General features: G+C 32.6%; 1 protein-coding gene across 2 annotated transcripts; it reads right to left on the bottom strand.

Moving 5' to 3' along the window:
• Positions 1 to 4645: 4645 nt before the first annotated feature.
• On the bottom strand, positions 4646 to 7977 carry LOC113752110 (alcohol dehydrogenase-like 7). 2 transcript variants are annotated; one of them, XM_027296248.1, is made up of 10 exons: positions 7820 to 7977; positions 6874 to 7010; positions 6738 to 6784; positions 6329 to 6651; positions 6063 to 6145; positions 5883 to 5958; positions 5711 to 5775; positions 5432 to 5530; positions 5144 to 5308; positions 4646 to 4989 (listed from the first exon to the last, which is right to left on the bottom strand). In XM_027296248.1, the coding sequence occupies exons 1-10, from the start codon at positions 7872 to 7874 to the stop codon at positions 4834 to 4836; spliced, it is 1206 nt and encodes a 401-aa protein (XP_027152049.1). In that variant the 5' UTR covers positions 7875 to 7977; the 3' UTR covers positions 4646 to 4833. The 2 variants fall into 2 exon arrangements, with proteins under 2 accessions (XP_027152049.1, XP_027152053.1); XM_027296252.1 differs by having other exon boundaries at positions 6425 to 6651.
• Positions 7978 to 13505: the final 5528 nt, after the last annotated feature.

The raw sequence follows: 13505 nt of genomic DNA, 5'->3' as shown, positions 1-13505 counted from the left end.
TATTATTATTATTTGTTGGTTTTATCTTATTATTTTATTTTCTCTTAGTTTGTTAACTTGCTCATTTTTCAGCATTACTAATTTATGATAAATTTTAGCCTATTTTCTTATCTTTCTAAAATGAAATTTTAAATTTATATATGAAAAAAATGTTAGGGGTTCAAAATTTTTGGATTAAGTTTTTATATTAATTTTTATAGTACTTAGTTCAAATTTTTATATTCTTATTATTTAATTATTAAATAATAAGTAATTTTGTGACATAGAGTATAAATGAAAAAAAATTGGTAATTAAGTTTATTGAACAGTATAAATAAATATTTAAAACTAATGGTGGGTACAAAGAGTGGTATAAGTTGATAACTTAGTTTGCAAAAATGAATTTAAATGAGTTTACAAAAAGTTAAAATAAATGGGTTATAAATGGGTAATTGGGTTACCCAATTCATTTTTTGACTTACCCATTTATACCCATCTAATTAAATGGATATAAATGAGTTGATTCACTTATACCCATTACCCATTTTACCCAACCCAAACCCGCCCAAGTCACCCATTTTGACACCTCTAATTACACCATAAGCTCTCAAGATCATTTCAATTTGACCCTTTCGTTAAGCCGATTGTAAAAATTGACAGACGTTGCATCCTTAGCCCATTCCCTTTTCCATTTTGCACAACAACTTTACCCCTACTATAGTTTAAGTATAGAATTGCAACAGCATACGCAGATTTTTGCCTAGTATATAACATAGCTCGTCGCTTTCAAATTCATAAAATTGGTTTTATGAAAATTATATCTTTATAATTGCCCAAACTTTGAATTACAAAAAGTTAGGTTGAGGTGGTTTTGGTCTAATGACTAAGGTTGATATTTTAAGAATTAGAGACATTGGGTTCAAAAATTCCCTTCCTCCTCCCTTTCCCCACTTCTTAAATCTCATCTTTCTATTGCTAAAAAAAAATTAGAAAATAAAAAAGAAATAGTAAAATCTAGATTTTAAATGTCTAAGTGAGGAATAGGGATGGATTGGTGTTGGAGCAAAACAAATACATGAGAGGGTACTCATCCCCCTTGGATCCCTAATTGAAAGAAGGCGACTTTAGTACCCTACTTCCCCAGTTCTCATCCTCAAACTTATAAAATTTATGTCACAACCATATGACCATTTTCTATGCTAAGGCTCTATTTGATATCCCAATGTCGCACTTAAAATTAATAGATTTAGATGTTAATATATTCAAACGTATTTAATAACTAAAAATAGGACATCTATATTAATTCAGTAGAATTGAGTTTTTTAGACAAAACTTGCTTTAAAAAATAAATAATAAACTATTCACTTTTTACTTAATATTATATACACTTAAATGTATCATTTAGTACTTAACAATTCAGTAATATAACGATTTAGATTTCATATTTCAGTTTTATCAAACGCATCCTAAATCTTACTGCACTTTAGTAATTATCATATAGACCTCCTCAAACAAAAAAGTACTACTCATCGCATCCACTCAATTGAATAGACTTTTTTATTTTACCCCAAATTAGAAAAATTAAAGAAGATTATATAATTATTTCCAATCCTCTCTCTTCCTATCTCACTTGTTTTCCCACCTTTTCATTATAATGTCATTTTTTTCCCAAACATCCAATTTTAATTCCATTTTTGTTTTTTGAAGTTCCAATAATAAATAGTTGGTAAGAAACAAAAAATAATAGACTAAAACAAGATAATAATACAAAAAACACAGCAAACAATCCATAAAATTTCCGTTCCTCTATAGTATATTTTTTTTTAGTGAATTATGTTTTTTTATGCTGTTCTTAGTTGTCGGAACTTAAGGAAATAAAAAATATTTAAAATAGGCTGTTTCGAAAGGAATAATGACTATAATGAAATGTAAGACATGGAATGGATAGGAAGTGAGATACAGGATTCTTTGCTGTTAATTAAGTTGTTGTTGCCTAAATGGTGGTTGAATGTAGAACAACTAGGGAATAAGCATGTCCTGATTTTATTTTAGTAAGTAATTTCTTTATAATTGTACCAAATCCTTAATTTTGTTGTGTAGATTTTTAAAGGTTGAGGGACAAAAGTGGATCGTTGGTAAAGTTGAGAGACTATTATTCCAGTCATTTATCTTTTGGTATTCACAATTCCAGCTATTCTCATCACCCCACTTTTCTGCCTTCTTAGAAGGGCTCGAAGAGAAGGTTAGAAAAGCCGTAACTCTAACTTCGGTTAGAAAAGGTCAAGAGAAGGGCTCGAAGAACTACGGCGGTTCTTACACTGCTTCAGTTTATATGTTTGACATTTTTATTTCTTTAGTTTCTTAGAGGACTTAACAGACTTGCCTTTCTATTTTTTTTTTTTTCTTGACAGACTTGCCATTCTTTAATTGTAAATGCGACTTCTCCTATTGCAACCTAGATATTTCTGAACCTTACCTGACCTAATCTTATGAAATTATCACTCTTTTTTTTATATAAGTGCTTTTAACAAAACTATTTTTACGTTATCAAAAATTGAATTCCTTAAATTATGGAAAACTAGTTACCAAACACCCTAAAAGTACTTTTAGTCCTTAAAAGCCCCCTTTTTTTTTGTAAATGTACCGTAACTCCAAATGAGGCCCAACATGGTTCCGAAACACATAAAGCAAAAATTGGAGGGAAAAGGCTTCTCTTGGATAGCCTTCATATGCAGTAAAAAATTTTAATCTTTTCAAAATCCAAAAACAAATTACAATGACAAGGATTAAAAGAGGTATTTGGATAATTATCTATTCCACCTAGGGTTGTAAACGAGTCGAGTCGAATCGAATTTTGTCCTAATCGAACTAAGTCTTGACTTAGTTTTATCAAGGTCGAACTCGATTTCGAATTCGACGAGTTGTCAATTTAAAGTTTGGGCTCGAAAAATAAAAATAATTATTTTATTTTTTAAAAATAAATAAAATAATATTTTTAATAAATAATAAAATATTAAGAATGTATATATAATTTTATTATTAAAATAATAAATAAATAAATAAATAAATAAAAAATATATATATATATACATGAACTCGCGAGTTATATTTTAACTCGAGCTCAAATTTGATTTGACCAATTCGATCTCGAGCGGCTTACAAGCGATTCATTTCCGGCCTTATTTCCACCGCAATGGTGATAAGAGTTCTAGTGTTGGTAGCCCGTTTGTCAGCCACGCAGCAGAAATCTTTGACGTCCAAACAAAATGAATAGTACATTGGACTTTTCCATTGATAAATAAATCGTGCAGCTTACACAGGACTTTTCCATTTCAATCTCAAAGTACTTTTCACAATTGACGGTAGTCAGGTCCCATTGCCATTCAATTGCTACATGTACACCATGAATGTTACGAGCTAAAACTGTCGAGAGATAAAGCCTGATTCAGTGGCAAGATTCCAGTTTGTTTTAGACAAGGGAAGACACCTCCAAGCTGCAGTAGTATCTCTAATGGCAGCAACGACCGGGCCAGGATTTTTTTTCTTGCGGGGCCAAAATTTGTTCTAATAATATTATCTTAACAATATGTTATGTTCAAAATAATTCTAAAAAATATTAATATTAACTTTAATTATAAGATATGTAAAAAATAAATAACTTTTTTGAAGAAAAAAATTAATTCAAAATTGACTAATTCATATACATACATATATATATATATATATATATATATATATATATATATAAACTCTCATAATATAAACTAAAATTGTAAAAAATTAGGGAAGCCAATTTTATTTTACACATATATTTACACACTATAAATTAAAATTTTCAAAATTTAGGGAAAGCCATGGCCCCTATCGGCCCTCCCACTGGCTACGTCGTTGAATGTCAGAGAGTTTTGTAACAACAATTTTTGTAATACGAGCAAGTGAATGGGACATTTTAAACATGTTTAGTCACTCTCATTTGATTAAACTGTAGTTAAATCTTCCTAGATTTATTACTGTAATAGTTGGGAGAGAGTACGTGTCATCAAATTAGAATGTTTAACATAGGTATTACATATTGGGGCGTGACAGAAGTACTATATCCGGACATAAAGTGCAATGATTTGCATGTTAATTGCTATGCGTTGCAATTACCTCGTAAGAGTAAGCAGTAAATGTTGAAAAAAATTGGTCATTTCAGCACTAAGCCCTTTTATGTTATGTCTACATAATTTTGCTGTGCCTAGGGTACAAAGATAAAAGGAAATTGTTTGAAAGAATAGGTTAAAGATGCTCAAAAAGGCTTTATCACCTCATTAGTCAACTCGTATTACAGGTCTACCTTAGTGGTTTACAACTTTACATATTAGTACCGAGGACGGGGCTACATACATGTTCTTATGCGACTACCTGGCTTGGCTTCTCCAAACAGATTGAACAAAACAAATTACAGAAAACGCTTAAATTGTAGCAAGCTAGCTATTGAATACTTCTATTCTTCGGAATCTGGGCATTGCTCTACAATTCACAATCTTCTCCTTTATTCTAACCAAGAAGAAGCATTAATTATCCAGAGGAGAACAAATTCAAACACAAGCTCATATGGTTTTGACAACCCATTGAACGAGGAGCTAGCCGATTTATCGATTTTGAGGCAATTTGGCTCATCACAGAACGCAAAAGAACATGCTCAGTACTTGTAAATTAATACCATAACTTAGTTCCCGTAATAAATCTCCTGATGAGATGCAAATCTTAAGCAAATTTGGACATATGGTTCTCAACTAAATGAGACCATTTAACATAATTCCTCAAGGGAAATATAATATACAACATGCCTAGTAATTGTGAATCTACTCCTTATAATTCATTAAAGGTCACACCATCGGCACTTGCCCTCTCCTGATCCATCCAAATCACAGTCCGGAGGCACTTACCCTCAATGAGCAACTTGAAAGCCTTGTTGATGTCTTCAAGTTTGATCTCATGTGTGACAAACAAGTCCAGCTGAAGTTCCTGCATTTGTGTTCAAGTGTTGAGCAATCAGAGGCAGATGTAATTTTTGAACCGTATCTTCAATGTAGAACAACAATGTGGTGAAATTGCCATCGAACCACCACTTAAAAAGTTAATATGCTTAGGAAGATAAAGCCTAGGAAACAATTAGTACCTTGTCCAAGTAACGTTTTCCAAGAATGGCAATATCAATATTAGGCTTGAGACCACCATATTGGACTCCTGTGATGGTCTTCCCACTATGATTATTCACTAGGGAGTTGAGGATAAACTTTGAATCTGGCTTGTCCACTCCTAATATAATGGTCTTGCCCCATCCCTGAAGTTAGAGATTGGACATAAAATCTCGTTTAGTAGCTGCTAAACAGCAAGATCTCTTTTCTTTCCATATTGTTTTCAAATGCTGTAGGACAGATCAAAATGTGAAATTCAAGAGACGAACCTTTCTGCAGCAAGCAAATGCTTCTTGTGATAGGGATGGCAAGCCGACGCATTCAAAGCAGTAATCAGCACCAAGCCCGTCAGTCATCCCAAGAATCACCTAATTGTGCAGAAAAAGAGCATGCAGTTGGCATCAACAAACCAATTGTGAATATTGGGCTATAGTGAAAAAGCATATTTGCAATACATAAGTCTGTTTTCCAAAGCAGGGGCCCTGTCGTTGCTGACACCATATAGTAAAAATACATTGGAGATTGATGTAACAATATCAGATGCATACCTCGCTCGCAGGTTTATCCCCAAGTTCCTTTGGGTTGATAAAGTGAGTGATGCCAAACTTTTTACCTGAAGAAAATCAAATATGGGGGATTGTAACTTCAACTTAGACTCCCAGCAGACAATAATGAATAAACTGAATACTGAAAACTTCTCAAATATGTAATAATATTTACCTATCTCAACTTTGTCCGGGTTCAAATCCACACCGATAATTGTCTTAGCTCCACGAAGTCTTGCTCCTTCAGCAACCTAAATTTTCCACTCCTCAATCAATACTTTGTTGGTCTATAGCAGATCTAATGCAGCAAGAATGAAGAAACTTTGATACTTATAGGAATGCTGAAAGATCTTACCGCTAATCCAATAACTCCCAGTCCAAAAATAGCTACAGTTGAACCTGCTTCAACATCAGCTGTTTTCCATGCGGCACCTACACCTGAAAGAAGAGTTCAGGTTTTCAAGATGGTAAGTCATGGCTCTAGTAGTAGATTCAATAGAAAGAATGTGCCAGTAAGCTATATTCTGCTGATCTGTGATCGAAAATGTAAATAGGTCCTTGTAAGAAGTGCAAAGTGAATCAAATTGTGCCTGGGGTGTATTGAATTCAAACGAGCAATACCAGTCGATACTCCACAGCCAAGCAGGCATGCTTTGCTGGGTGGAATTGCAGGATCTACTTTTGTAACGTGAGTGATGTCTACCACAGTATACTCACTAAAACCTGATGTGTAGCCGAAGTGGTAAATTGTCTCTCCCTTGGCATCAGAAAACCTGCTTGTCCCATCTCTAATATAAGGAGACAGTTCAAATCTCAGTTTGGAGCACTGATTGCTTTTGATGGATATGCAGTCAGGACATTCTCCACAATAAGCCAAGAATGACGGAATGACAGTGTCTCCCACCATTACATCCTCGACTCCCTCTCCAACGCTCTCCACAACCCTACATTAAACAGAATTAAACTCGATCAGAAATTGACTAAAATGCTTTGAGCAAAGTCTTGACCAAACATGGATGGAAAAACTTACCCAACAGTTTCATGACCAAAAATCCTTGGATAATATCCATGAGGTTCCTTCAAACAAAACAAAAGAGTTTGTCAGAATAATATATAGATTCATGTGCAAAGTGATGCTGATCTGTGTATGCGATTAGAGGGCATACTTCGAGTCTCCAGAAATGGATGTCACTGAAACAGAGGGCGGAGCATAAGACTCGAACGCGAAGTTCACGGGCTTTTGGAGGGGCAACTGTAATTTCCTCTATCACTAATGGTTCCCCTGCTTTCCTAGCAACCGCAGCTGCATCCGGCAAACAAGTTAATACACATCTTCTAGCAGATTTCATAAAACAACAACTAAATTGACATCTTCAACAATCAAGTAAATATGCGCAATCAGCACAAGGGAATCCCGTGTTATAAAGCATAGAATCTGCATAACATAGAAAAACTCTTATTTGGCATATCTTATGAATCTGTGCAACAGAGATCATACACCAAACTTAGCACAAATGACATTGTACGTTTAAAGTACCTAGAAAAGTTCGTAATTCACGTTTCCGAAGAAAAAACCTACGATCATACTGATACTAGTATCAAATTAGAGGAAAACTAACTTGAGAACTACTGAAGAGGTTTATGGATAAAAAAGGATGATACATCGAAAAGTGCTGAATTCAAAAGGTATACAGAAAAATTTACACATAGTACACAAGATTGTATTACCTGAACTGGACGTGAATATAAAATTATACAAGCTAGTTGGTACTTAATGGCAAAAGGGCTATTAAAGAGACATAAAAACAGTCCAACAAGCTTATATTTAGCTGACATTGTTCACAAAATTAAACAGCCCCATGAATTATATCAACCAATGCAACCACCGATTTTGATTTTGGGAGAGAGACAAACGCAGAATTTAGATGTTGTCCGAGTCTTTTTCGTGTGAAAAAGAGGGAGGAAATTTTCATGGAATGGAAGAACAATAATATTTAATAAAAACACATTATAGCATGGAAAATAACTAAACAATAACGGCCACATCATACGCTTGCAACTCAACAACCGAGTAATGTTACTCTCTACGAATATAATTGTCTATGGTAGTACCTCTGCAACGGATGGGCTTCCCTGCAGTTTTGCTTGCTTCTTGTGTCTGTGCCATAGCAACGAACAAATCTTAAGCCTCTCAACGAAGCGAATACTGAGTCTCTCAATGAAGACAAACGGACGTATTAGAAAAGTAATAGAACTATCCGATGTAATGTAAGATGCAACAACAACAGAATCAAGGTAGGTTATTTATAGAGTGAAGGAATGATGGACAAATAAGGTAACTTTCCATATATATAAGGTTCCGAATGATAGAGGGATAAGATCGGATAAATTTATACACGTATACTCTATCTTAATACAGGTAACTTATCAAAACAAATAATAGTCTTCCAATCTTATTTGGTCCATGCAACGGTGTCACTATATTAACTACGAGTCAGCGAAATAATAAGATATAAAGTAGGATTTCTAATTGGAAAACTAATCCGATAGGATATAAATTAGGAATTCTAATTGGAAAAGTAATCCGACATAAACCAGGCAAAATTGTTGACCCTTCCCACAATAGTTGGTGTCAATGTGGACATAGTTTGAACCAGAACAATCTAATAGATAATGACAAAACATACGAGTCAGCACCTAATAGATAGTGTCGCACCGACAGAATCTATACATTAGCCAATTGGATATAAACTAATCAGGCAAAATTGTCGCGTAAATTTTTGTCAAAAATGTAGCAATGTTAATGGATGTCCCCTTTAATGGATGTCAAAAAAAAAAATGGATGTCCCCTTTGTTCAAAAAACTGTTGTTTGGACATAGATATCTTCCGTGTAACGGGAGCACTCGTTAAGTTGTAATTTAGGTGTTAGATTTTTTTTTTTTAAAAAAGATTAATTAAAAATTGTAAAAATTGTTAATATTAGTAATGTACATGAGTTGAGTCAAGTCGAATAGAGTCAAATCCAAGTTGTGTTGTACTCCAACTCGACTAGCATGTTTTGCTATTGTACTTGAGCTTGATCGAGCAAGTGCATAGAGACTTGAATTCAACTTGCAGAAAAGCTTGAAAAATCTCAAACTCAACTCGAGATCAAGCCTTATTGAGTTTGAGTAGTCGAACAAGTTTTGAACCTTAAAGCTCAAGTCCAGATTTTTGTTAAGGTTTTCTCTTTTTAGTTTGTTACAATTATGTTATTACTTTTTTGCCATTATAGAATTTTATTAAGTGTGCAAAGCTTCTTGTAAATTAGCTAAAACATAAACCCTTAATGGTCATTTCATAATTAAAAATATAAATTATTTAAATTATATAAATATTCGTGAGCTACTCATCAAGCATTGGGTAGCTTATAACTGGCTCGAACTCGACTTGATTTATCTGTCGAGTAATTCGTGCTTAAACTCGAACTTGATCAGCAATTAACTGAGCAGCCAGCGAGCAGCTCGACTTGCCTATATCCATAGTTAATATATGCATATACATGATAGATTAGGTGAAATTTAGGTGTATTAACAATTATCCAATAAGCACTAATTAGAAAAATCCCTTTGAAATAGCCAAAATTTGTCGAGATCTTGCCTTGGTCTAATGGTTAATGTCAGAGACTCCAAGACTAAAGGTGCTGCTAATATTAAAGTTTAATTCCAGCAATTGTGAGTTAATTTGAATTGTAATTTGTTTGTAATTTCATCCAAATACATAATTTAATGACACCGTATAATAACACAACAAACGACTTTCCATTAATAGTTAAGCTTAAAATGAAAGCTTCACTCAAAGAATCTAGGAGAGGGCTTAAAGAAACCAGTGGGACGTACTTCACCTTTATAGTTTTATCAGCCGAGTAGACCAGTGATTAATGAAATATTGACACGAGCAAAAGTGTAGGACATTTCTTTTGTTTTTTTACTTTAATATATTTTTAATTTTCTTTACCATTTTTAAAACGAGTTGGCCAATGGGTGCCCATTTGGTTAAGAGGAACCTGAAATGATGGTTTTTTTTAAAAAGAAAAGTGTAGCTAATTTGAAAGAGCGTCTAAATGCGAAGGAGTGCTTTAATTGTGATTGCATGTTTAAAACATGATAATTTAGATGCAATTTGAGTGTGCTAATAAACTGGGAACTTATCAGAAAAATTCTTTTTAAAAATAATTAAATATTAATATATTTCCTAATATCTACTTCTCTGACATGATACTTTATCTCAATCAGGTAGAATGATCAAAATTGAACCACAAGTTAAAATTTAGTGAGATCTAATGATGTGTGTCCTCAAGTTTCATAAAGTTTCTCATTTTAGTTCCTTTATATCAGCATTTGTTCTTAAAAAAAACTTCTTTGAAGACAAAATTTTCATGCAAATGCCAAATCAAATGAAATATTCGCAACCCTTAAGTTGTTTAATGGCAACATGGCAATTGATCGGGATGTTGACTGCCCTAACTATTATGGCACCACCTTGTTTCATCTCCCTCTCGAATGTGCATTAATATCAATCATTGGTCACTAAAATTTAATTAGAGAAAGTAATGGTGATGGACGATACTTTATTTAAAAGTTAATTAGATAAAGTATCACCCACTTTTATTTCTCGATGATAAATGGTTGATTTTAGAACATCAGGTTGACGATATCAACTTCTATTATACTGAAAAATATTTAGATACACTGAGATACAAGCTTGGTGATAAAGTGATAAAGCTTTTCCACAATTGCGTCTTAATCATTTTACATGACGCCTTTTGGCTTGTTTATCCTGGGAATAGCGATAAACTTGTAAATTACATAGGTTGACCCAAACATATGGGTTCAGAGATATTCAACATTATCGACATATTCAAACATATGGGTCCTTTTTATCTTTTTATCCCACAAATTGCTCTTTATGCAAAACCTAGACAATGGTGTGATAGCTGGTGTATCGAAATCTAATGTACACTTGTGATAAAACAGGCATAAAATGTACAACTCATGCTTAATTTCTTTTATATATTTGGATTATTTAACTTTTTTTTTCCTGCTAAATCTTTATTTTTATTGTTGATATTGATAACCTGCAGGTTCTTCAAAGACAGTGGACATCCTTGAAGGGGTGTAGATGTATTTCCCTTTCCATCTATGGTGTAAATATTAGCAAGCAAATGTCCAAGGCAAACTTGAATATCGCTTGTATGTGGGCGGAACTTCTGATTCCAACTTGTAGTGAAGGAAGGCTAAACCCTCTCTCTCTCTCTCGATAATAGAAAAACAATTATTTTTCATTCTATATTCTAATAGAAAACAAATTAACACAATATAATAAATTCAATGAACAAATGTTCCCATCGTTTGTCATTCTTCATTCAAAGTCGCAATGCATCATAGTTAGGATTAGCTCCCCTTTCACTAGAGGTGTCAAAATGGGTGACTTGGGCGGGTTTGGGTTGGGTAAAATGGGTAATGGGTATAAGTGAATCAACTCATTTATATCCATTTAATTAGATGGGTATAAATGGGTAAGTCAAAAAATGAATTGGGTAACCCAATTACCCATTTATAACCCATTTATTTTAACTTTTTGTAAACTCATTTAAATTCATTTTTGCAAACTAAGTTATCAACTTATACCACTCTTTGTACCCACCATTAGTTTTAAATATTTATTTATACTGTTCAATAAACTTAATTACCAATTTTTTTTCATTTATACTCTATGTCACAAAATTACCTATTATTTAATAATTAAATAATAAGAATATAAAAATTTGAACTAAGTACTATAAAAATTAATATAAAAACTTAATCCAAAAATTTTGAACCCCTAACATTTTTTTCATAAATAAATTTAAATTTTCATTTTAGAAAGATAAGAAAATAGGCTAAAATTTATCATAAATTAGTAATGCTGAAAAATGAGCAAGTTAACAAACTAAGAGAAAATAAAATAATAAGATAAAACCAACAAATAATAATAATAATGAAACAAAAGTAGTTAACATCATGACAAAATGAAAAATTTGAAAAAAAATGGGTGGGGGAAAAGAAGAGACTTGGGGGAAAGAGAATTCTAAATGGGTTAATTGGGTTTGATGGGTTACCCAATAATACCCATTTAATAAATGGGTATTATTGGGTAACCCATTTATACCCATATATAAAAATTTAAGATACCCATACCCATCTATTCATGGGCGGATATGGGTAAATTTAATTAAGTGGGTTGATTTGCCACCTCTACGGCTTTCACCAAGGATTTGATTATTTTGATTGGGCTTATGTATTTATTTACTCACATAAAATGGGCTGTCGTGCCACGGAAACATAGCACCAAAACCCAAAATCAGATTTTAAATATCGTGAAATTATGAAGTAATATGTTATGATGTTAGCCATTAGACATAATGTTATCTGTTTGTATGACAGATGCTTAACAGGTTTTGGTTGTAAGGGCCTCTAGGCACTGTTTTCTGAAAGAGCAAAGTTGAGTTGGGAATATGTAGAGAGTGCCTTTTATAAAATTGAAATCTAAAATCTGAATTCTGAAATTCAAAATCTGAAATTTGAATCCATTAAATTACTGGAGTATATATCACATCAAACGATAAGTGAATAGTTTATCACGTATTGTTTGGAGTAAATTTTGTCCATTAAATTCAGTGCCACTTAATTAATTCAAATATTTTATTTTTCTGTAATCAAAAGTGTCTGAATATATTAAGATCTAAATCAATTAAATTTAAGTACTGAAATGAGTTATCAAATGGACCAAAATATCAAGGAAGCAATAAATGTGATATTGTACAATTAAACGATAAATTAGGTGTACAAATAATGCCTATTAGGTACCCATTAAAGAAATTCAAGAGCTGTTTCTTCCCATACTAAACAAAAGTCGCAAAGTTAGAGATGTTCGAAAACTAATATCTTCCAACACTAAAGAAATGACATATTTAGGATAGGGATAAGAATTTGGATTCCACCATTTGACACACTTAAAAGGTATTGGCAAATTTTTAACCCATTTTCTTTGTGAACTTTTTATTTGGTAATGGTTATTTGTAACATCTTATGTAATAAAAAAATGAGAACATATAACACAAGAAAAATGCAATTGATGGTCTTCCTCCTTTTTTTTATGATGATAACAATATTATACTTACATACCAATTCTTTTTCCTTTCACTAAACTTGTAGTGGTTGTATGTCAAACAGCAATTAAAACATACCCAAGAGAAGTAAATTAAGTAACTATAAAAAAAAAACAATCCAATATATATCATTAAGGGAAAAAAATTGATCACATAGTTATTCAAACTAAATTGTGGAATTTTTATGACTTAAGTTGAGATCTCATGACTTAAAAAAAGGTCATGGGATCTAATTTCTCTTTTTCTCGCCGCTTCATAAATCCACGCTCCTCCAGCTAGAAAAAAGGAATAAAAGAAATGAAACAAAATATAGTTTTACCTAACTGGCTGTCTCTATTTAATGAAGACTTACCTACTCGGTCACCTAAATTGTGATGACTAATCAAGGAATTGAGTATTCGTTGCATCTACATTCAAAGAATATGCTTATCCATGTGAGATGTTCCTTGATGGCTCATGTGAGATTTGGGTACTTTCATTTGCGTCAAATAAAGATATTGAATCATTTTGGACGGTGAAACGCCTGATGTCAAGAAAGAATTCCTTGAACGGCTGGACATAATGCTGGCACAATAATGAAACTAGTGCTAAAACCTTTGTAATTATCT

Source organism: Coffea eugenioides, chromosome 1, assembly GCF_003713205.1.
Source record: "Coffea eugenioides isolate CCC68of chromosome 1, Ceug_1.0, whole genome shotgun sequence".
Taxonomy (NCBI): Eukaryota; Viridiplantae; Streptophyta; class Magnoliopsida; order Gentianales; family Rubiaceae; genus Coffea; species Coffea eugenioides.
The sequence above is the reverse complement of the archived record's forward strand: the minus strand, read 5'-3'. Positions and strand labels throughout refer to the sequence as shown.

What these genes read in the sequence shown, in the direction of transcription:
- LOC113752110 (XM_027296248.1), bottom strand. Translation starts at nt 7,874, where the DNA reads ATGGCACAGACACAAGAAGCAAGCAAAACTGCAGGGAAGCCCATCCGT. An exon ending in TGGGAGTTATTGGATTAGCG is followed by an intron (nt 5,959 to 6,062) that starts GTAAGATCTTTC and finishes TGGAAAATTTAG; the next exon opens with GTTGCTGAAGGAGCAAGACT. An exon ending in CATTTGCTTGCTGCAGAAAG is followed by an intron (nt 5,309 to 5,431) that starts GTTCGTCTCTTG and finishes CTCTAACTTCAG; the next exon opens with GGATGGGGCAAGACCATTAT.